This window comes from Cajanus cajan, chromosome 10 (genome assembly GCF_000230855.2).
Source record: "Cajanus cajan strain Asha chromosome 10, NIPB_CcT2T_4, whole genome shotgun sequence".
NCBI classification, from domain to species: domain Eukaryota; kingdom Viridiplantae; phylum Streptophyta; class Magnoliopsida; order Fabales; family Fabaceae; genus Cajanus; species Cajanus cajan.
In genome coordinates this window covers 45,100,979-45,124,982 of record NC_138526.1, presented here as the reverse complement: position 1 = coordinate 45,124,982, position 24,004 = coordinate 45,100,979, and the positions used below count along the sequence as shown (strand labels likewise).

The 24,004-nt window shown below is 33.1% G+C and overlaps 2 protein-coding genes across 7 annotated transcripts; both read right to left on the bottom strand.

Moving 5' to 3' along the window:
* Nucleotides 1-9,701: 9,701 nt before the first annotated feature.
* Nucleotides 9,702-12,542, bottom strand: LOC109817549 (Core-2/I-branching beta-1,6-N-acetylglucosaminyltransferase family protein). 2 transcript variants are annotated; one of them, XM_083065912.1, is made up of 2 exons: nt 10,977-12,542; nt 9,702-10,181 (listed from the first exon to the last, which is right to left on the bottom strand). In XM_083065912.1, exon 1 carries the CDS (start codon nt 12,107-12,109, stop codon nt 10,994-10,996), a length of 1,116 nt encoding a protein of 371 aa, XP_082922038.1. In that variant the 5' UTR covers nt 12,110-12,542; the 3' UTR covers nt 9,702-10,181; nt 10,977-10,993. The 2 variants fall into 2 exon arrangements, with proteins under 2 accessions (XP_082922038.1, XP_082922037.1); XM_083065911.1 differs by having other exon boundaries at nt 9,702-10,178; nt 10,977-12,533.
* Nucleotides 12,543-13,177: 635 nt separating this feature from the next.
* Nucleotides 13,178-20,162, bottom strand: LOC109817537 (protein IQ-DOMAIN 5). 5 transcript variants are annotated; one of them, XM_020382813.3, is made up of 7 exons: nt 19,914-20,162; nt 18,337-18,454; nt 17,376-17,612; nt 16,691-16,918; nt 15,523-15,636; nt 14,455-14,944; nt 13,178-13,777 (listed from the first exon to the last, which is right to left on the bottom strand). In XM_020382813.3, exons 2-7 carry the CDS (start codon nt 18,418-18,420, stop codon nt 13,641-13,643), a joined length of 1,290 nt encoding a protein of 429 aa, XP_020238402.1. In that variant the 5' UTR covers nt 18,421-18,454; nt 19,914-20,162; the 3' UTR covers nt 13,178-13,640. The 5 variants fall into 5 exon arrangements, with proteins under 5 accessions (XP_020238402.1, XP_020238403.1, XP_029131076.1 ...); XM_020382814.3 differs by having other exon boundaries at nt 17,376-17,609; nt 19,914-20,161; XM_029275243.2 differs by lacking the exon at nt 19,914-20,162 and adding an exon at nt 19,720-19,867.
* Between the last annotated feature and the right edge of the window lie 3,842 nt (nt 20,163-24,004).

The following is a 24,004-nucleotide window of genomic DNA, read 5'->3' as shown; positions in this document are numbered from 1 at the left end:
AGGTGGATGTTTTGGAAGGCACCATCATATCAAACATGCAGTATTGACCTTTCAAATTCCATATAGACTTGATGCTTGCTTAATTTTTCCAACAGAAAAAAAAAAAAAAAAAACTCCTTTATTACTTCAGATTACACCATTCAATAATTGAGATATTTGTAGTCTTTGATTTGGAGTCAATGAGTCATTGCTTTGTTATGATAAAATAAAGCAAACGGCAATCACATTCTAGTGCTTTACTTTCAACTTTCAAGTTGAAGCTGATACAATGAGAAGCTAAAATGAAACGGGAAAATTAACAAAATGAAACAGAACTTTGTGGTTGTGACCTAAGTTTATTTTTTAAAATTTGATGGAAGAAATGGTGTGTTCATTGTTAATGCTGCGTATCTTAAAATTTTGTGATTTCAACAAATTTTAATCAATAGTAAAGAGTGAGGCAGAAAATAAACTGCTAGTGTATATTTCTCTTACCTAAACAAATTTCAAAATTTTCTATAATATATGTAGACTTTTTAAGAATTTCCTCCCATTAAGTAGAAAATTTTAAGATTTTCTATAATATAAAATTAAGTTTGTTTCCGAGTTTGAAGTGACGGGGATTTCATGCTTTTAAATTAAATATAGAATCTAGTTTGTGTATAAGATTAAATTGTAGCTTTCTAATTTTAATTTAATTTTGTCAAAACTGAAATTATTTTAGTATCACAGTGGTTGGTGGTGTGATGCCACAGGATGAGTAATGAAGTTCGTTTTATAGTATGTTTGGATTCGAGTTGTGACTTGAATTTTTACGTTTACTTTGAAATAAAAAATATTAATTTTGACTAAAATCTACATTCACGTTTTTAAATCTAATTTAAATATGCACTTAGTAGGACTTTTAAACGTGATAATTCAAATTCTGAAATCTAATTTAGTTTTAAACCTTAATTTCACACTCAAATATGTAGATAAAATAAATCCCAACAAGTAATTAGTCTAGAATTAAATCCGATCTCTTCTAAACAAATTCTCGTATTCAAAAGAAAATTTACTAAAATAAGGTCAGTTGAGTTTGTTAAAAAATATTTTGCACGAATAAAAAGGTTAAAAAATTGTTGGGATACAAACAAGTCTTACATCAATAAAATAAGATAAGAAATAACAATTTATATAGCATAAACATACTTCAATGATCGAGAGATCTTTTGAGTGATGATCAAAAATAAAATCGTGAAAGCTAAGACCCAAAACAGACAATATCTTATTATTGTAAAGTATGTTTGTATAATAACCTTATAAAAATAACTCTCATAAAATATTTCTTCAGACAAATATTATAAAATAATCTTATAAAAACATAGTTACGGTTCATATGATAACAAAAACGAATTTTAACAATAGTTTTCATATTTTTTTTGTTTTAAAAGATTCAAATATGAGGTGATGAATATGACTTTGATATCCTAAAGTCCATCTCCCTAGAACTAACACATACTATAATAATGTTTTACTAAAAGATTTAAGTGATGTTTATCATCACTTGCACGTTGTTGTGGTGAGAAAACACTGTCACGTGAATTTGTTAACCTAGTTTGTCATGAGCTGGAGTATCCAAGATCCATCGCTAAGCATCAATTATTAATTTATTAAGATGGACTTGTAATTTTTTTATGGACTTGAATATTCTTAAGATTTTGTTGTTAAAAAAAAAAAAGGTTTTGTAAACGTGTCAACACATCGTCAATTAAAAAAAATCGTGTCAACACATCATTAATTTATAAAAAAATAAAATAAAATCGTGTCAACTCATCAATTTATAGATTTATATATAGAAATTTAACAGTATGTTATATTGAATTGTTTTCTGTTATTCCGGACTCAGAAAGAAAAGTATGCCTTTTATTATACACTTTCTTTTCTTGTAATACAATATTCTCTTTATTTGATATTTATTTGTATATTTTTGAAAGAAATTAGCTTCAATTTTTTATAATAATTTTTTTTTGTTATCTCATATTTTAAGGATTTATTTTTTCTAAAAAATGATATTTTCAAGTTCATTTTCTAAAATTTAAAAAGTGTATTTTGCTAACTTAATTAAGATTTATTTAGAATTATTTGATGATATAAACACTTATAAATAATGAGAAGTTTAAAAAAAAATATTTATGATATACACATAATACATAAAATAATTATGATTTTTTTTTCCACATGCATAGTGACTTATTGATCAACTTCTATATGTCAAGTGTTAATGACAATTTTATACAAGAGCATATTTAAGAGTTATTATTCAACTAAAGTATTTTTAATATTTTTTTTTATTTTTTATGTAGTTTAATTTTTTATTTATCCTATTTAAGTATTAATTATATTTTAATATTTTAAAATAAATTATTAGTAATTAAAAATAATATTGTGTAGCTATATAAATTAATTATTTTAAATTTTAGATATAATTTATATTTTAAAAATATTTGTTTATGTAAATTTTAAATATAATTTATATATTTAAACATAGTATTTATTTGTATATATAATTTATTGGAAATTTTAATTATAATAAATATATAACATGTGAAATACACGGAATAAAATATTAGTTATTTTATTATTCATTGTACTTAGATATAATTGTTTATTGTTTTAATTTTAATTGAAATAACATTACAAATCATCATGATAATTGTAACACTATACATTTTTATAATTGTTGAATTGTTGATTTATTGACTTTTGTGGCTAGTTGTATAGTGTATGAGACTCTAAGGGTTTAAATATCCTAAGCAATTTAGTTATTCAAGAGTTTCTTTGAGTAGAGATTAAGTTCGACCTGATAAGGGAAGATATATAGGATCTTTAATACTTGAGTTTCATAAATTCACTTCTTAAGAAATTTAAAGAGAATCTAAAGAGAGGAACTTTGAAACCATAAATGACTCTACTTCATCCTAATTCCATAGTTGAGTTGTGATCCCTTCTCGAAGCTGAGTGGAGTTGTAGTGCTTAGATTCAAGCTTGGATAACTTCAAATCAGAATTTCAAAGTGTTATGCAGAGCTTCTTGGAGGAGCTCATTTTCTTCTTCTTTCTTCCCTTTTATTTCAAATTTTGAGGTAAAGGAAGCTATGACTCAATTCCTTGTTGATCTATGATGTGTATGTTGTTGAATTTCATTGAAATCGTGGCTATACTGATTGTTTGAGATGGAAATTTAAAATTTGTAAGTTTTGGTGTTCTTGTAGTAATGAGAAGGACTCGATAGATCTTACTTTGCAATGGTTTTTGTGGTTGTATTTGAGTTACCTGGAATGTGTATGTATGAATTGGTGCATTGCATGCTTGGATTTCCTATTTTTTTTTTAAGGTGAAGAGAGCCAATTTTTTGATTCTACCAAGTACATATTTCATCATCGTGTCAGGTGCAACTTGAAGGCATCGGATGTGATGTAGGTCAGAGGCTCTATTTCTCACTGATATCAAGCATGAGATTGGTAGTGTTAGGCATAAGTTAAAGAATATCTCTCTGACTAGGTCACATCGAGCATTGGTTGAATGGCATCTGGCGAGGATGTCGTTGGAGCTCTTTAACTTGGTAATGTTGGACCCTAGTTAAGTGGCATCAAGTGTGATCAAGACAAAAGTTCTTTGCCTAAATCACATCGAGTGTTAGTGTTGTGCCATCGAACTTGAGTCATGTAGAGGCTCTTTACCTAAACGAGCTTGGGCGTAGGTATTAGCCACACTAGACGTGATTGCCATAGAGACTCTCTGCATCATTCACATCAAGTAAGGGTAGATTGGCGTCGAGTGTTGGCAAGCTAAAGACTCTCTACCTCATTTACGTCGGACATAGGGCATGAGTTACCTAATGAAATTATGTTTGTAACGATCTAGAAGTTCACTATACTTAGTACAGTATAGTATTACGTAATGAAAATACTAATGATAGTCAACTACCCCAGGGTTTCCATGTAACAATTACTTATTCATTCATACAATCTATACATGTATAGGGCATAATACTGACATCATAAATCTCCTTATGAGATTACATATATACCATGTACACATATATCATGTATAGAAAACATAATACTGACATCATAAATCTTCCTATGGGATTACATATATACCATGTACACATATATCATGTATAGAAAACATAATATCGACATCATAAATCTCCTTATGGGTTTACATATATATCATGTACACATATATAATCTACATAAACTACATTATTGTACACAAAAGATCCCTAATCATCAGTCAAATATCTATACAATCACCATGTCACATCAAAATGACAGCACTAAAATCAGGTCATCAACCATGTGACCCTCTACTAGTTGAACAAGTTATCCTGCTAATGATGTTCTACTATCATACAAAGTATGATCATTGCAATTTCAACTATAAAGAAAAGAAAGGGTAAGTTTGTGAAAGAGTCAGCATAGCATTCACAACAACTTACGACAATACAACATAAACAACTTAATCAACATTCAATACAACTCAACTTTCAACTTGTTAACAACATCATCATACAAACATCACAACAACTTTCAACATAAATAACTTTATCATCTTAAACACCTTTAAGCAACTAATGTGTTATCATGTATATAAATTACGAAAATCTCTTACGATAAAAATGAGCAGTATAAGTAGTTATATCGTACCGAACCACAATGTCTGATCTATCATAGTTTGGTCAATTATAAACAACATTAAGCCTTATCAAAGTGTCAAGTATACAACTTAAATTGATTTCTCAGATTTCACCATTTAAATTAGGAAAATCTAGTATTACTGTCAAGGTGGAACAACTTGTGTGTGAGCCTACCACGACCTTAGCACACATAAACTAAGTCTCCTATGAGGTTACCTTGTCGACTATCCTCTAAGTACTACACATCCTTCAGGTAATCGGTTAAAGATTTTATCCATCAACTTCATACTTTACTCAGTTAGTTACTTTATACATGTATGGCTCAACCTAAACCCTATACAGATTCCATATAAATCCTAGAGAAGATAACTTAAAATAAATACTCATCTAAAACTTATTGAAGAATTCTCAACTTAAGCTCTTAGAACACCACAACTTATATCCACACAATGGGATATTTTAATTTCTAAAACACATATACTCTTCTCTAGTTTTTATGTATCTCAACTTAGACACGTATCTTCACCACAAGTCTATCAATTAGCAACTTGATCGACTATAACATCTTGTAACTTTACAACTTTATCAACTATCGACTCATACAAACATCATATGACTTTACAATTACAACTTTAACAACTCAAATGACTCCATACATCACTATACATTATCCTAATTCAATGCATAATGAAATGGCATATTACAACATTCATCATATCATTGAATTATCATACTTCAATTATTAAACAACTTAAAACATCACGTTTCATTAATTAACCAATGCTTGACGTCATTCCTTGTGCATCTAGTGTTATCAGGACAAAGGGCTTTTTGTCTTGCCCACGCCCGTTGACAATCCACATGCGTCCAATGTGGGTGAGGTAGAGACTCTCTTAATCTCTCACATTTGGCATGACAAAAATCATGTCCGACCTTAATTTAGGTAGAGAATCTTTGTCTGATTGACGCTTGGCATCACAACACTAGCGCTTGACATCATGTAGGTAAAGACATTTCTCTCTCCTTATGCTCAACGCCATTCAAACCATGTTTGACGTGACCAAGTCAAAGACATTTCTCTCTCTTCATGCTCAACACCATTCAACCACTCTCGACATGACCGAGTATAAAACCCCTTATTTAAGTCATGCTCGACATGATGAGAAATTATGCACTTGACAGAATCTCATTTTGGTTCAATCCGCCTAAAATCTAGCAAAATACCAACATGCAACATATGATTCAACAATTATACATCATAAATGACACAAAACTAGCCCCATAAATAGCATGCAACCATTACATTTCAAGGATCATTAACTTCACCTAGAAGCACTTTAAAACACCAAAACTTAAGCAAACTCAATTTCTCTTTTGAATTCTATCAAAATCAGCCAATACATGATGATTCAACACAGCAAACAAGTCATACAACTCAAATACTCATCAATCATAAATTTTCCTTACCTTTAGTTGATCAACTGAGAAGAGGGGAAGAAAAAGATTTTGCATGACTCCGACTCAAGATTTGTACTCTAGGTAGCTCAATCTCCAAACAGTCACCTTGGATTAGCTGTAGAGAAGGAAAAAGAAAGGAATTTTTAGTAAGAAAATAAGAAGTAGAAAGCTTGGACTCTAGAGACTTTCTCTTTAGATTTTCTTAAAACATGAATTTGTGAGGCTCGTGTCTTAAGAAAAATCTTATATACTTTTTCTTAAGTTGAACCAATTTAACTATTTGAGACTATCTCAGAGACAACTTAACTCTTAAGGGCCTTTTGACCCCTAAAGCTCAAATAATGATAATAATAACAAAATAATAATTAATCATACAATTAATTAACATAAGTTAAAAACACATAGTGTTACAATGTTGATTTATTTGACTTAGTGTTGAATATGCATGTGATAAGTTGAGTTGCTTATATGTGGTATGTTGTATGATTCTAGTTCATTGAATATTAATCTAGGATGAGGTATGTTAGTGATTAAGTTGCTTACAATTGAAAGTTGTGGAATGTTGAAAAATAGTAATGTTGCATGTTGTGTAGTATTGAAAGTTGTGTTATTGAGAATGCTCAAGGCATTATGTTAAGTTGTGTTAATTGACTTAGAACTATAAGAGAGGTTGTTTTAAAATGTTGAATATCTCATTGTGAGGATATTGTGTTGTGATGCTCTACGAACCCAATTATTAAAAAATTGTTCTTGAGAAATTGACTCTCGAAACAAGTTGTTAAGTCTTCTCTAGAACCTTAGTTGATATAGTATGAAGACAAGGTCGAGTCATACTGTCTATAAGTAACCACAATATAGGAGTCAGGTCAAGTCATACATGTACAAAGCAACCAAGTAGAGTAAGGTTCAAGGTTAGGGGCTAAAATTCATAACTAAGTACTAGAAAGGGCATACTAAGGTCATGATAAATTTACACCTAAGCTATTATACCCTGACAAAAGTACTAGATTTTTTTAGTTTAAGTAACAAAATTTGAGAAACCATGTTGTATTATGAATTTTTATCCAAATTATTTGTTGATTTAGCTAGCCCAAAAAGATCGTGTTGTTAGTTGATTCAATAGAGTCAAGTCACTTAAACTACTCACTTGTATTATAAGAGATCTCTTAGTTGAAATGTGTGATGACACATTTAGTTGTTGTGTTGTGCATATGTTGTTGAGTTGTTAAATTATGTTATACATATGCTATGATGTTGTGTGGATAAGTTGTGGTGTGTTTGTGTTGTTCAAGTTGAACATTGAGTTGTGTTGTTCATATGCAGTTTTGACATGTTGATAGTTGTATGATTGTGTTGTAAGTTGAGGATGATGTTATGTTGCTAAACTATTGCCTTAAGTGGTTATTTAATGTTAAGTTGTTTAAGTTGTTGTATAGTAAGTTTAGTACTCTTATACCTTGTTATTTTTTAATACTAGTTTATCCTTACATATTTTCTTATGGTTGGACTAATTGTATTTTTATATAGGAGCAAAGTAGGGGTGGGCTGAAGGAAAAGATTGAGTTAAGAGTTATGTTGAATAGTGGTATAGCTTGGTACTACTTTTTGTAGTCATTTTGGTAGTGTTGTTTGACCAACAACCTAAGTTTACATTTCAGTTTCGAATTACTGTATATGATATGATGTAGTTTCATTGAGAGACATTTATGATTTCTAGTTGATTTTAAATTCCTATACATATATTATTAGATATGTATTTGAAAATTATTTGTATGTTAATCTTAAATACTTATATTTTTATTTTTTGTTACAAATAACTAAATTGTAAAATATAAGAATTCAACATTATAATAATAAATAAAAAGAATATATCTTAATGCTTGATAATAGATTTGATACTATAAAAATTAATATTGTTAATTATGTGGTATATGCATAATTATATATCTTATAATGCTAATTGATAGGTTTAAAGCAAAAGCAAGACGGTAGTGGTGACAGGGAATAAGAGTTGAGAATTAGGATTAATTGATTTGGAATTTATATTCATGCAACTTAGTTTGTGGATGTGAATATTTTCTGTTAATGGTGTTAAGAAAAAAATAAAAGAAAATTGTTAAAGGTATGAAAAGTAGAATTCTCAACTGTCACAAAGGGTTAATAATTAAATGCAAATTGTCTACTTTGATTGTTTGCTTCAGTTTCCAGGAAGGTGAAGACCACATGTGCTTCGACAGTGCCAACATTTCTTTCAGCTCAAGGGAAGTACCGAAACTCGACAAAAAGCCTACAAGATTAAAGTTTATTCGTTTCCCTTCTTTTTCTCAGGAACATGATTTAATTTGTAAAAAATCTTATAGAGCCTTGCCAACTAAATTGATTTAGGTACCTTTGACTCGTGCTTTCACAGCAACTGTCCAACCACAAGCTTTTCTTTTTTTAGAAATATAATAAATATTACTCCGTACTGAATAATGGTTCATTTTTCAACCGGAATTTGAGATGAGTGACAAAATTTGGTGGTAAGTTGTTATGTTAACTTACCTAACTTCTTATTTTCTGCCATTATTATTATTATCCCCCACCGATCTGGGATGATTAAAATAATCCATTATTATAATACATGGAACTATTTCCTCTTTCCTCTGTGAATCAATGAAAGTTACAGTTACAATGTAATGTTGTACAGTGGGTGCTTTCAATCAAATTATGAGCAAAATTAAACAATAAATAACTCAGATTAATAAGTACCGACATCCCATAAAACAAAACATGTTAACCATACATTACTAGGTGTTTTTGTCTACTTTCAGAAGAGGTGAGAATTTTAAAAAAGAAAAATCCCAGTGAGTTACAAACTTACAGACTACAGAAGATGATCGCATGTTCGTGTGTACACGATAATTCAAAGACAAAAAACATGGAAGCCAACTGTGTTTATGTGGGGCCATGGTCCCCACAAAGATGAAGAAAGGTTTGCGACTTTCTTTGTCCGTGGCACATCTCTCGGGGCCACTTTTTCAATGAGAAAGAGAAAACAGCCACCACCGACAACTACAACTTTGTCGCCACTCTAAAAGCCAACTATGCATATCTATCTATGATGCTCATCTCTCAAATATAATATATGAATATATGAATTTGAACAATTAATAACTTTTATATCTGCTAAACATGATTGCTTTCATCTTTCACACTGCCACCGACTAATCTCACATTCTCATGCAAAGAAAATGTTCACAAAACAAAGTCTAGCAACTACAGCTAAAAACTAGTCATTGATCATATATAATAATACAATATATCTCGCTACCCAAGGGAAACAACCTGATTCCACAACTAATCCACACAAATTCTAAAAGATTTATTTCTTTTCTTTAACATATTTATCTAACCTAATGGATTGAAATTAGAGTTGCGGTTTGATACTTTCAGAAGAAAGGGATCATGTACTAATACAAAGATCCAAAGATCCAAAAAGAACAAAAGAAAAAAGTGGTCAATGGAATTGAGGAACAGGACACGAAAATAGCAGGTTTGCAATGGGATCAATTGAAAATAGAGAAGTAATTGGACAAATGTGGACAGAACTTTTTTTTTCTTTTCTTTTTATAATTGCAGTTACTGTTGCCTCATGTTTACACAACAGCATTTTTTTTTGGTTAAAAAGTGGTAACATTGTAGAGCTTTCAAACAATGTTTTTACACAACTCATATGTACAAAACCATCCCACAAAAAGAAAAACTACCTACATAATCTTCTATGACAGATTGGCAATTACTTGAGCACTTGCACCCAACTGAATACACGACCAGATCACCCACCTTTCCTTTTTAACTCACGCAGGCGTTTCCCTGTGTTTTTGCTTTCAAATTTTGATTTGATTCCCTCATTAGTGTAATTCCAACCCAAGTCTCTTCATTTGAGAGTTGCAGGTATATAGGATGTGGGCTATCCTGTTCGTGCCTCTTCAAACTATACACCTCCGTCAAGTTATAGCCATAGCAACAGCAAGCAATACTATATCGCCATACATCTCTTTACCGACCTTTTCCACCTGCTAGAATAAAATTTGATCAAATAAAGTTATCTCAACTGCATAATCCAACAAAGAAATTAATAAAAAAATCCATCCACAACAACACCGGCAAATCTTTGCATTTTGAGCATAAGAAACCAAACTAATACAAACAACGAGGGGGGGAAATAATCAAACAGGCTGTGATACTTGTAACACTTCAGATTATTAGGTAAGTTGGATGCCAAGAACTCTCTGAATAAGACAAGCCTCACCGGTCCAAGAAAAATTTGCAAAACTACTTGTAAATCATTCACCAACGAAATTCTCACACTGTATGGTATATAAATCTTATCCTCACCAACTGCACCAACCTTGTTAGCCAAGCACCTACTAGTCTAATACCATGACTTCGACATCCAGAATTCAACTACCAAACGTCATAAATCTTTTTCACACCACAAAGCAAAGGCATGAACATACCGCACCTATGCACACCCACAGACATGTAGCTTAAAAAGCAATTTCACAGCAGTGCCCATCAATATCAAGAACCATTTTAAGATCGCAAACATAAAAGAAAAATCCCACAACACACAGCAAAGACCCAAACGTTTTGATCATCGCAACTCAGTTATCTACTGCTAATTGCATCGATAATAATAATAATAATAATTAAAAAAGAAAAAAACTTTTGAGCATCATAATTTCTGCTATCACGAACTCAGTTACGTACTGTCAATTGCATCAAACCCCAATAATAATAATAATAATAATAATAATAATAATAATAATAATAATAATAATAATATAATAATAATAAAGGATAAAACTTACGATGCGGAAATTAGATTTCAGTCCCTGAAAATGACGGATTTGGCAATGCGCATCAAGGGCTCCAAGCAATCGGGGGTGAATTTCCTGGCGAAGAGGTAAGACTCGGAATGATTGGACTGTCGGAGCCGGAGAATGAGTTCGGGCGAGACCTCGGTGGGGCGGTAGGTGTAGGGGTGGCCGTTGACGGTGCCGGTCCAATTGACCCGTGTAAGCGTGTATTTGGTGCAGCCATCGGGGTCGAGCATGGACAAGAGCGTGGGAAAGTAGTGTTCCTCGGGGTAGCACTCGTCGTCGCGGTAGCAAGGGATCTTGAATTTCCTCCAGAGCGAGCGGTCCTTGACGACGAGGAGGGCGTGGCGGCGCGTGAGGGTGAAGAACTGGGATCCGACGCGAAAGCTGCTAAAGGGGACTTCGGGCATCATGGCGTAGCGGCCACGGGCGGCGTAGCGGCGCCAGAGCTTGGGGGAGCGGTGGAGGATTTCGAGGAAGGATTTGTAGCGGAGGCGGATGGGGAGGTGAGAGGGTTGAGGGGTGGAGGAGGAGGAGGAGGAGGAGGTGGTGTCGAAGGTGGGGGAGAGGAAGAGGGAGCGGTAGATGTAGGGAAAGGAGTGGAGGGGGATGCAGTGCTGGGAGAGGAGGGCGAAGTAGGCGTTGGCGGGGTCGTCGAGGAGGGCGGTGGCGAGGAGGCGGCGGGTGGCGGAGATGAGGGTGGGGGAGGCGCGGAAGGTGCGTTTGGCGTGGGGGATGAGTTTGTTGAGGAAGGGAGGGGAGAGGGTGAGGTTGGCTACGGAGGGGTCGGCGTGGACGTAGATGTTGAAGAGGTTTGGGGGGGTTTGGTGGAAGAAGAGGTTCCAGAGGGGGGAGAAGTGGAGATCGGAGTTGGTGAGGAAGAGGAAGGCGATTTTGAGGGAGGGGTTTTTGGAGGAGAGGTGGAAGTATTTGGAGGGGTTGTGGTTGGGGTTGGAGTGGGAGTGGGCGATGGCGCGGTTGAAGAGGGTTAGGTCATCTAGTTCGTCCGAGGGGGAGATGGGGTTCGTGTGTGGCCGTGGTGGCAGGATTCTTGGTGCTAGAAGGAACAGGATTGGGAGGGAGAGGAGGAGGGAGAAGGTCAGCACAAATGGGCTTGACAACATTGGCTTTCCCACAATGCTTATGCTCCACTGCGCCAACACCCTCGCCCACTTATAATGCCTATGCCTCTCGCTCTTATTCCGGTCTCCAATTCTGATTGATTGATTGATTCCTCTTCTACTCCACTGCCTTTTCTAGGTTCCTCTTTTTCTTCCACTTCGGACTTTGTTTTCTCATCAGTGACTTATGAGTAGGTTTCCGTTTCTTGATTGGAAGAAAGGAGGGGAGGATGGTGGGTAGGGTGGGTACAGCAGGGGGAGAGAGGGACGGGTTCGGATTTCGGATTTTTCTTTTTACTGTAACTGCTCCATCTCACCGTACAACATCTAACGTACGCACTTTTTCTTTTTTTCGTAATTCAAATTTCAGACTATATCATTATCTGGAACAAAAACTAAACAAAATAACAACTAACCTATAATTATTACGGTTTCTTTCACCTACCTACCGAGTAATTAATTTGTTGCTTTCTTTTTAAAAGATATTAACGATAACAATATTACGCTAAATCACCACCGCAAGATTCTATTTTTATAAAAAAGATCATAAGAAAAAATATGTTGAAAATCGTATTGCTATGCATAAAAAATAAATTCTACACTTTATTAATATAGAAAAGTTAAACTATCAACTAATTAATAATTATGAAAAATTATTTTTAAAATTAACTCTAAAAGTTATGAAAGGACATAAATGAAATTTAATTTTGTACTAATACATTTTTAATAAAATTAATTACACAGCATTAAATAATGGATTATACCGCAATAAGATTAAAATTCAATGAATATTAAATGTATACAAACCAATCAAAGAATAATAAAGCTAGCAAAATCCGCTGACTATTCGGAGGGCAGATCAGGAACCCCACCACCGCCTGGATCAGATTTTAATTAATTCACGAACGCGAAAGTCATCTACCTGCTTTGCTAGATCTGCTTTTCATCATGACTGCTGGGATTTTGGACCTAGGACAATCTTAACCCAAATTTCAGGCAATTATCTATTTGTAATATCCTTATCAAACACATCACTTAACATTTGGTAATATGATAAAATCAGAGTGAGAATTGTACAGAAAATAAGGCATAACCAATTATGATCAAATAATCAAATCTACGCAGAAGTGTGTATGTGTAGGAAAAGTATACTCACTAAAGAACAGCTGGCAACACAATACAATGCCTCGGGAGGCAATCGCACACTGAAAGGTGTACATTTGGATATAAATACATCACGTTATCACATAATTGACATTCTGACCAGAGACCACAACAAATAATGCATAAATAAAACAAACTTGTATCAACCAGACAAATCTTATTCCCATCACAACCCAAGCCAATCTCAAAACTGTAAAACCACATCACCATCTTCGTGGATGAACCAAGTACAAAGCCCTCACCGCTTCACATTATATGCAAGGAACAACAAATGGCCATATATCAATGGAGAATATAGTGATTTCCCTTATTTGAGATTCTCCAAACTATATATCCGTGTGTTTATGTTCACATCATTTCTTCCATTGAACTATGGAACTGATTTTGTATTCGCATCCCTTCTTCCATTGAGCTTAGGTTTATCTCTACTAGACTTTTGCGTGCTTAGCGTCCCTTTCACATTGGTGCTAATAGGGTGTCTGACTGTTTGAGATCCAGCACCACCCCCTGCTCAACAGAGATCAGAGATAATATTAAGCAAAGCCTGGTTTTATCCTGACATAATCCAGCAGCCAACTGGATTTTCAGATTGCTTACTAGGCTTTCATCAACACAAGAATTTTAGAAATAAAGACGGTTACTAAAATTTCTAATCAAAATTGCAAATTAATTCCTCAGGGGGTTTAGGAATTATCAGTGATATCATTCTATACAACTAACTAACTCAGTGATGTTAGAATGGATAGCTCAAACCATAGTGAATGCGGAGGAATGGGTTTCTACTTTCTACAAATTTAGAAAGATATGCTGAAATTTAAGAAAACTTCTCTGCAACATTTCCATAAGAATGAACAACGCATAACAAAACTCTTTAAAGTGACTGGTCATCTTTACTTCCGTAAAACCCTTCACCAAAAAAATCGTGAAAAATAGCATTGCTCTTGCAACAGAGATTCATGTTATCAATTTAAGGTTTGGGGTCCTCTACAATGCTGGTCAACCTCTGTAAATGAGTGAATGCACCTAGTTGTCAGTCTCTCACTCAAACTAGCTGAAGTGGAATGCAATGATTGGGGTTAGTCTATCTATATTATAGTTTACCTGATAATTGTTCCAACTTCCCGAAGCAGCTTTCAGACCCCCAATGTACAAGAAAAAATAAAATGAACAGTAAGAATACTCACCATTGTTAGGCAGAGATAATCGTTTTTTGCCCTGCTTATCTGCCTGTGATGTTCTCTCCTTTGGATTACTTTGAGATCTTGACCCATTTCTAGGTTTTGAGTTAACTTCTTCAACAGTATTTTCGCCATTTGCCTTAGAAGTTGGCTTAACAGGCTGTGTGTTTGATGACTCTAGCAAACCTGCAGACCTACTAGGTGAAGAATCACAGCCATCAGAAATAGTGGGACCCATTCCCTGACTTGTCGGGTTTAGATGAGTGTTTGATGAGGACGGTTTCCTGTTAGCAGAGCCCAACTGAGGTGTGGTTCCATTTATATCATCCTTAGCTCCATTTTCATGTACCGTTACTCCATCCTTCATATTAATGTCAACGAAGCGATTCTCCCATGGACGGACAGCCATCCATCTTTCCAACCAATTCCAACCCCAGCTATTTTTATCTGGTTCAAATCCAGAGGAAACAGTCTGCTGTCTTGATCCTGCCTGCCACTGCCAAGGGGAAAATTTGAAAAATCTTACACCAAGCCTGTGGACCAAAACCGTGTATCAAAGGAAAATGGATACTATAATGAATGCAAAGCTGCTGATCATGTGATGAGGAAATTGTTGGACAATGTTCTGAGTTCCTCTTAATTCTAGAAGTTCACTCCCACTTGATAACATCATCAAGTAACGTACTATGTTAATATGTTACATTACGAATATAACTTATTAGAAGTTACAAAACTAAGCAGCCTGATTGAATAATGTTTGAATTGGTCCAATAATTTTCTTCTTGAGAAATTTTTTTTTCCAAATTTAGTACACTTTTTTATAATTCTTTATACAAAACAAATTTGTCTGAGTCAGACCATTCAAAACTTCGGATTGAGTTTACAACACTTGCATAGGATATAACAAGCAATTTCTTATGTCTCCTTATGGAGAATAGCTTGAAGGCAAATGGCAAATGAATTAATGAAATTACAAATTTCTGATATTTCTTATTGTGCAGGTTGCAGAAAATTTTAACTAATGTATAACACTCGCTGCACACATAGTTAAACAACATGCTATTATAAATTCACCTGATGAGATAGAGCATATGCCATGGCTCTCTCACGTTTTGCTGCAGCCTCCTGTCTCTTCAATATTTTAGCCTGAATTTCTTCAACAGATCCTACACTATCACACCATCCTTCCTGTATATATAAGTCACGAGGTCCCTCAAACAGATAATTTGATTAAAAAAAAAAACTGAAATTTAATTACATTATATCAAACCAAGCACTACGACATTTTGTAAATACAGTTCTTTATGCAATTACTACCTTTATGAAAACATTCTGTGCACAAATGTGATGCATATGCAACTAGATCAAAATCAGAATGGAATTATCATAGAAATTTGTTTTGGGTTTTGCATGTGATACCTTTCCCTCTTCGCGTCCTTACTTCCAAGTTCCTTGCAAGAAATTATTGAACTCCCCTCAGAGGCGCTGGGACTTTTTAACTAGAATGGGAGTTGGGACAGTATTATTCTGTAACTGTTCACTATTCTTTCTTATTTGAAGAGCAGTTCCCTCAGGTCCAGTTATTTCTATTTTTTCCCCCTTTCAGCTTCTATAACTGGCTTTACCTCCATATGATTTTTCTCAAACGTGTCTCTTGATTCCCAAGCCCCCAAAATCTCCCCCCTCTTTATTATTGTTCTCACAATACACCCTCCAGAATCTACTGCACAGCTTCCGTGGATTTTTAATTTTTAACCTAGTCCAAGTTCTATGTTTCTTATCCTGATATTCCCATCAGAAATGTCTCAAAGAAATTAAACCAGCACACAATATTCAACTGTTATAGGCACAGTTTATACCAGTTTTAGTTTAGTATACTGCTTTAGCAAAACACTAGCATTCTGATAATTATCTACATGTAAATTGATTTAATATAATCAGGGAAAGCATGTACTCATCATAAAAACTAAATATAGAATGACAGATTGCCCAGAAAATGCCAAAATAACATTGGATCCAAAAGACTACATTATGTTGAAATTTATTGCAACTAGACCCAAGTGACAAGTAGCAAGGGGGAAAAGGGTAAATCCTCTTGCCTAAACGTAACAATCAAATAGATATCTCAAATTCATGCTCAATTTCTCAATGGATGACAAGGAAACAATAGTGAAAGAGATGAAGATATTCCACAATTAAAAAAAGTAATGTCACTTTCAGAACAGTACTCCTCTGTCCTTACTTCTATTTCTCGAACTCGAGCTTCATTTGCAAGGTTTTGCTGAAGTTTCTGTTGTGTTGATTGAGTTTCCAATGACATGCAAACACGCCTTGCCCGAACACGGGCTTGGACCCTCACCAAAGCTTGCATACAACGGAGTGTTATTGCAGCTTGTTTTCTCACTGCATGGCCTCTCACCAGAGCCTGAAGCCTTACCACACCTTTCAAAGCCCGTAGTGCTCTTCTGGCCTGATACATAAAACACAATTTTTCAGCTAGGTCAAAGTTGTTAGCAATAGAAGTCCTGAAAATTTTTCATTACAACCCTCAGAACAAATACTGGAGCAAATAAAAGAAAGGCGGGGGTGGAAGCCTAAAATAAATCTGAAGTGCATCTTAAAGAAAAATCAATTAAATTCCAGAAATATGACATCCTAGCGGTAGATAAATCACTATTGCCAATGCCAACTACAACAATACCTGATTCTTCAATACCAAAAATAATTTTTGGAGAATAAGATAGACTCCTAAAGAATAAAAAAGGGGGGGAAAACAAAAATAAATGGTATTGCATAAGCACTGCTCTACAGTCGCATTGAAAAAAAAATATATATTTTAAGATAGCAATTTCAGTTTACGCAACTTCTTCAATAAAGGATTTCAGTTCAGCTCATGTACATTAAGCCAAATTTAATATGAAATTTACCAGAAATCCTCGAAATGCTGTTTGAATGCATATTGCAGCCCATTCTTCTCTCATTTGTTGATTATCTGAAGCATCGTGTGCTTGTTGTGAAGAACAAGATGAATCATGGGTGTCAAGGTTTGCATGGCCGTTGTCATCTCCAATAGGTGGAGTAGCATCATTCTCCAATTCAGTTGGATGTTTACCATTATCAAGTTCAACAACATGCCTTCTCTGATGATGAAACTTGCCAACCTTCTTACCATTGAGAAGTTAAAAAAAAAAAACGTCATTTTACAATATGTAATGTGTAGTAATTTATACAGGAGTGGAACCAGAGGAACTTCTTTGGGATAAGGGAAAACCTGAGTGGCCTCTCTCATATGCTAAAAAAACCACCTCCTTGGGTGGATCTTATTAGATTTCATCTTAAAATCAATTGTCTCTGAATTGCCCAAGCAATGTGAGGTTTTTGCCATCGGTTTAGGACTTTAGGGGATGTAATGTCTCCCCTTAAATCAAATGACATAAAGTGAAGTTTCCCCACAGGTATTTAAATTGCATCCTAGTAATTAAGGCAGACAATGTGAGACTTTCCAACAACTCTCTCCTTATCTATAGTAGGTCTGGTTTTAAATTTTACTAAATTCAGTTTACATAGTTTGCAAGAGGAAAATTCCTTGAGCACATACTAGAATTGAAATGACCAGTACAAAAACTACTTTAATCAAGGTGAACCATGCTATAACATTTGAAGAATCAAAACAACACCACTAAATGTCCAGTAACCGCAATAACACTCACAAACACATAAGAAAAAAACAATACTTTTTTTCCACTTAGTTGAAACCCAAGCAACAAAACTTTATTGCTTTTTTTTTCCTGGTAGTGTGGGTAGAAATACTAAAAAGAAATACTAAAAGTCTTAAACTCAGGAATAAAAGCATGAAGTGTTATGTGAAAGAGAGAGAGTGAAACTAACATTTCCACCCTTCTCTGAAGAGGCTGGCTTTTCTGATTTCTTTAGACCAACCAATGCTTTAATCCACCTCCCAGATACACCCATAGTCAGAGCAAATTTATCTCAATCTAGCACAAACCTGGCACAGAATTCAATGCAAAAGTAGTTGATTATACACAATCTTAACAAAGCAAGCACAGAGTATTAAAGTGAACAGGCTTAACTATAAGAACAGAGTTTGCACTTGTACTTAAAAATGACAACCAATTCAATTATGACCAGTAATATGCCTTCCTGTGATCTTTTATAGTCTATATTGGTTATGATTTGTCTAAATTTAAAGTTTTCTTCCAAAATACTAATAGTTCGTATTAGTTATATGTTATAACTATAAGAACAGAGTTTTCACTTCTAAGCAACCATAAGCAATGGGGATGTGAAGTACTAACGAAAGATCTCAATCTACCACAATGCAGTTGCTGCACATTAGGTGAAAAACTGAAAATGCACCTTTTGAAATGACTATTTGTTTTTACTCTCTTATTTTATTTTTTTGGCTTTAAGTATAAACGTAATACTACTTGATCAAGACATTGACCTCATATAAAAGAAAGACCATTTGTAGTACGAACGAGGGTAATATGTGAAATAGCTCCATTACAAAAGCCAAATTTTGTGTTGTAGAGAATTAGACATAAATTGCAAATCTGAACACACAAGGATAGCCTACTGCACAGGGGCGGATCTTCATAGGGACAGGGGGGAGCCACGGCTCCCCCAAACTTTTCTAAATTTTTTTATATATATATATATTAATATTATATTTATATATTATTATATTATTAATTATAATAAAACTAAAAAAATTATGTTAAAAAAGAGAAATTCTAATTTTTTTAATTAATAAAAAAATAATTTATAATTTTATATATATATATGAAAATAATCTGGCACCCCTAAAAATAATCTGGCACCCCTGAAAAATTTTTTCAAGTTCCGCCACTGCTACTGCAGTTCTTTTCTTTCATTGTCATACGAAAACCTAGGTCTTAGGCGATAGCCAAGTGTTATGAAGAAGTCCAGATTGCATCAGACTACAACAATAGCTATATGCTAAATTTTCCAAAAATTGTATTACTTGAATAACGCGGTAATCCAAGTCTGCAATACCATGTCATCAATTGTTAAGTCTTTTAAACACACACAAAAATAAATAGAATTGTGTAACAACTTGGCAAAAATGTCTTTTCAAATTTCAACTCACGGGCGAAGTCATTCTAAGCTTGAATTATTACACAAAACCTGAAGTAAAAACGACCATGAAAATTGAAAAGGTATTATCACAAAGATCAAGATTATATATGGCAAGCAACGAAAATCAAATGTGTAATGATAATTAATAACCAAGGACGTTGACATTTCGCCTCCGTTAGTGTTGACTCGGTTGCTTGAAAAAATGAATTCGCTGTTTGAGTTTGATATAAATGCCGGATAGATTTGGTAACTTGACAACAATTCAATTTAATGGCCATTAAAACCTAGAATTCCAAGCAAGAGAATCGCAGATCCAGAAATCGCAGAGTCGAGGCGCAATTCACCTGAAAGTCATAGCAAGAGAAATCGTCACTGAGCTACAATTCACGAAATTGCATCGAACCATCACTGAGTCAATGCCGAGTTCTCAGCCACGCAAACTCCGTGTCTCTTCAGAAGATTTCCAAGTGAAGCTTGCTCTCTATCACTCCGCAATGATTTTCAGTGGAATAAAATGGATAACGAATGTAATGTAATGTAAGACGAGTCGGTAAAACTATAAAATAAAATAAAACTTAATCAAAAAGAATATAAAAAAAAATGTATTGTGAATGAATGTGGAATGTAATTTTAATTTTAATAAATAAAGAAAGCATTAACTTTTAAAAGGATGTGACTGAGAAAGAGATATAGAAATATTTTAATGATATATTAAATAACTAATATTGGTTTAAAAAATAGGGGAGGGAGCACGAGTATGGAGCAAGGACTTAGGACAGGTGCGGTCTAACGTGCACCGGGACGGTAGCAGCACACAAAACGATGACGTGTAGCTGTCAATGGAGTAACTCACGGGAACGTGTTACCCCCACCTCGCCATATCCGGCTAATCCTTGCTAGTTGCTAGGTTAATCACATCATTGCATTAAAGCAACTGCTAGTAATTTTTAATTTGAAAATTTTAGCGCCATTGATTTAGTGTGCTGGGATGTGATTTTGTGATTCACATTCACCCATGGATTCACATCAAATCCTTGCAATTGATGCAAAAGTCATATGTATTTGCTTCTCAAAATTCACTTCAATTTGAGTCAAAAATGAATTCCAAAATGCTCAATATTGTTAAAACGAAATATATTTGAAAATAAATTAAAATACATTACTTAAAAATATCTAAATTAATAGTTTGTTATTGGATCCACTTGTATTAAGAATTTTTTTAATCAAAATATTCTTTGACTAAAAGATTAAACCATGACTAAAAATTAAGAATTAATTTAAAGTACTGACATCTATTTAAAGAATTGATTTTTTCAGATAAATATATATATATATATATATATATATATATATATATAAATTAAGAATTAATACTCAACCACATACTTAAGAGAGAGAAAATTATTTATATATCAATCATATCATATCTTATTGGTACATATATTAAGAGTTAAATTATTAAAAAGAATGAGTATTTTTTTTTTAATTGGAATTTAAGAAAGATTTACTTTTATAGAATTTAATATTTTACCTTCTACTATCACTTTTTGATATAGTGTGAGTAAAATTGCACTATTGAGTTAAATAGGTCAAGTTATTTGAGAAGGGTTAAACTATTATTTTAGTAACAATTTTTATTTGATCTCTAAATAAGTTAGTTATTTTTCATTAATTATATTGTAAATTCAATTTTTATTTCAAATATACCATTTTCTTTTAGTGATTATTATATTTAATGTTAGTTATAAACAAATGTGTTAAAAATAGAGTTAACAATAAATTAAGGATATAAAAAAAAATTAATTATCTATACACTGTTAGTGTAAAAAAATTTTATACTAGTAACCAATTATATCTTTTAATTGTGTCATGTCACTATAAACACATTTACTTTTAACAGTGACATGGCACAATTAAAATATATAATTAGTTGCCAGTATAAAAAAACTTTACACTGGCAGTGTATAGATGATTAACTCATAAAAAAAATATCCTTGGATAACTTTAAAACTGATGAGTAATTACTTAATTAGGAAAAAAAATTAATTTATTGTTTATAATTAAGACTAAAGATAATAGTAAATAAAAGGATGTGTTGTTTGATGCAAACTAAGATACATTATAAAAATACCAATACAATACAAACACTTAAATTGCTTGATAACTTTTTACTCTATATATTGGTTGGTTAGTCATGAGTGATACAAAGAAAATAATGTTAAATTTATTACTATGCCTTTTTAAATATTAATTATCCTAATAAGTTATTATTAATTATGATGGTGGTGGTAGTATTAATGTTAATGAGGATAAGAGTGGTTATGTGACAACAACTACAATAATATTATCGATAATAACAACAATAATAATAATAATAACATTAATGATAAAAGAAAGAATGGTAATGGTGTAATAATAATGATGATAGTCATAGGTGTTTTTATCTTTTGAGTATTTTGTTAATAAGTGTCTAACTAGTCTGATGAAATATAAATTTGAAACACTTATCTAGCACAATTTTTGTATATATTGATATAATTTTGGCCAATATACTTAGAATCAAAGAGGGACTCTTAATTTACGTTATTACAGGGGGAGTGATGAGTCTTTTGATCAGATTTTGTGTTTATTTTGTAGGTTTTGAAGTCTGGAGGCAAACGACTCAGCCCTTCAAAAGGGCTGAGCGCTTTCAAGCTAGAGAGCTTAACAAGTGCACCAAAGGAGAGGCGCTCAGCCACTCCCAAGCGCTGAGCGATTCTGGCCCTGGAAGAATGAGTGTTCTCTACCTCCTAGGCGCTCAGTATATCTGAAGCGCCCAGCCCTTTTGCTTGCTTAATAGTGAAGGATCATCTAAGGCGCTCAGTGGATTTGAGGGGCTCAGTCCTTCAGATTACTTCATACTGAAGAATTCTCCAAACCTCTCAGCCGTTTCAAGGCGCTGAGCGGTTCCTTCTCTTTCCTGCCTACTCTGTTTTAATTTCAGCACCTATAAAAGGGCAGAAGAGAGAGAAAACACAGATCACAAGTTGCACGAAGAGAAGAACAGAGACAAGAAAGAAAACAGAGCACCTTGGAGCTCGTGGGAACGCGGTTCTTCAGATGATCTTTTTCTTCTACCTTTCCTCTTGTTATTTTGTGCTTTCTTCTTTTATGGAGAGCTAAAGCTCTAGGGTTGGGATTAATGTAATCATCGAACTCCTTTGTATTCCTTTTTGATTCATATATATATTACATCTATTACTCAGTGTCACTGATTTGTATTCTGTTCTTAATGCTTTGATAAACTGATCATTTATCTTTGATCTTGGATTTATAATTTGGTTGGAAAACATTTTTTGAATCTAGATTTGAAACAAATCACCTATTAGTTTTGAAAGTCAGGGATGGTTTTGAAATTAATAGTTGCAACAAGTTCTGATTCTTAATGCAAGACATTTAACTGAATAAAGTGAGGAATCATTCATCGAGTTAAATATCTTAGAATTTCTTATGCCAAGGAATTGGGTATGAATGAATATAGAGAACTCAATGGCAATGAGTAATAAAATCATTTGTAAGAATCAATAGGAATACATAAGAGGGAGATTGATGAAATTTAATCCCAACTGTTTCTCATATCTGTTTTTCTTAAAATTAATCTGACTTTGGTTATTTAAGTTTAAATCACTGATCACATCAAATATTTAACATGTGTGAATATTCAAGCTTTGAATTTACAAGTAACAATTAGTATAATAGAAATCAAAATCTACTTCACAAGTCCTTGAGAATCGACTACCTTTATACTATATTATAGAGACTTGGATGCGCTTGCTTGGAATAGTCATAGGTGTTTTTATTTTTTGAGTATTTTGTATTTGATACAAAAAATTGTCTCATAATTAATTAAGATATAAAAAATAAAGTTAATCTTGTTATTCTTCATTTGATTTGTCCTAAACATGATGTTTTGTAAATCAAATATAAAACAATAGGACAAATGACTTATCAAGAATTCACAATTTGATCTATTTATTAAAAAAGTAAAAAAAAAAAAAAAAAAAAGTCAAACTTAAGTTTTTTAGCAGATCTTTTTGACTAAAAAGGTCAAACTTTAAATTTTTAAAAAAATCTAATAAACTTGATAGATTGAACTATTTAAAATATAAAATTATTATTTATATTTTAATATATAACTATTAATAGTATATTTAATACTTAGGTCTATTTAATATTTCTACTCGTAAGTCCATCGCCATGAATTTTGGCGAATCAAAATGGACCTCTAGCTAGACCCAGGATTACTAGCTTTTCTTTTCAAAATTTTCAAAACATAAAACTACAATTCATTCAGATCCGAAACTTGCTTATCCATTTGTTTTGACAAATATACCCTAAATCACCTCATTCCACTCTATTGTTAGAGCTAGAATCAAATTTCACCCGACAAAAAGAG

Excerpts from the sequence above, each read along its gene's own strand:
- LOC109817549 (XM_083065912.1), bottom strand. The coding sequence starts at position 12,109 with ATGTTGTCAAGCCCATTTGTGCTGACCTTCTCCCTCCTCCTCTCCCTC.
- LOC109817537 (XM_020382813.3), bottom strand. The coding sequence starts at position 18,420 with ATGGGTGTATCTGGGAGGTGGATTAAAGCATTGGTTGGTCTAAAGAAA. Across the intron at positions 17,613-18,336 it reads CTTCAGAGAAGGGTGGAAAT|AAGGTTGGCAAGTTTCATCA; the intron begins GTTAGTTTCACT and ends CTCAATGGTAAG. Across the intron at positions 13,778-14,454 it reads ATTATCTCTGCCTAACAATG|GGGGTGGTGCTGGATCTCAA; the intron begins GTGAGTATTCTT and ends TCTGTTGAGCAG.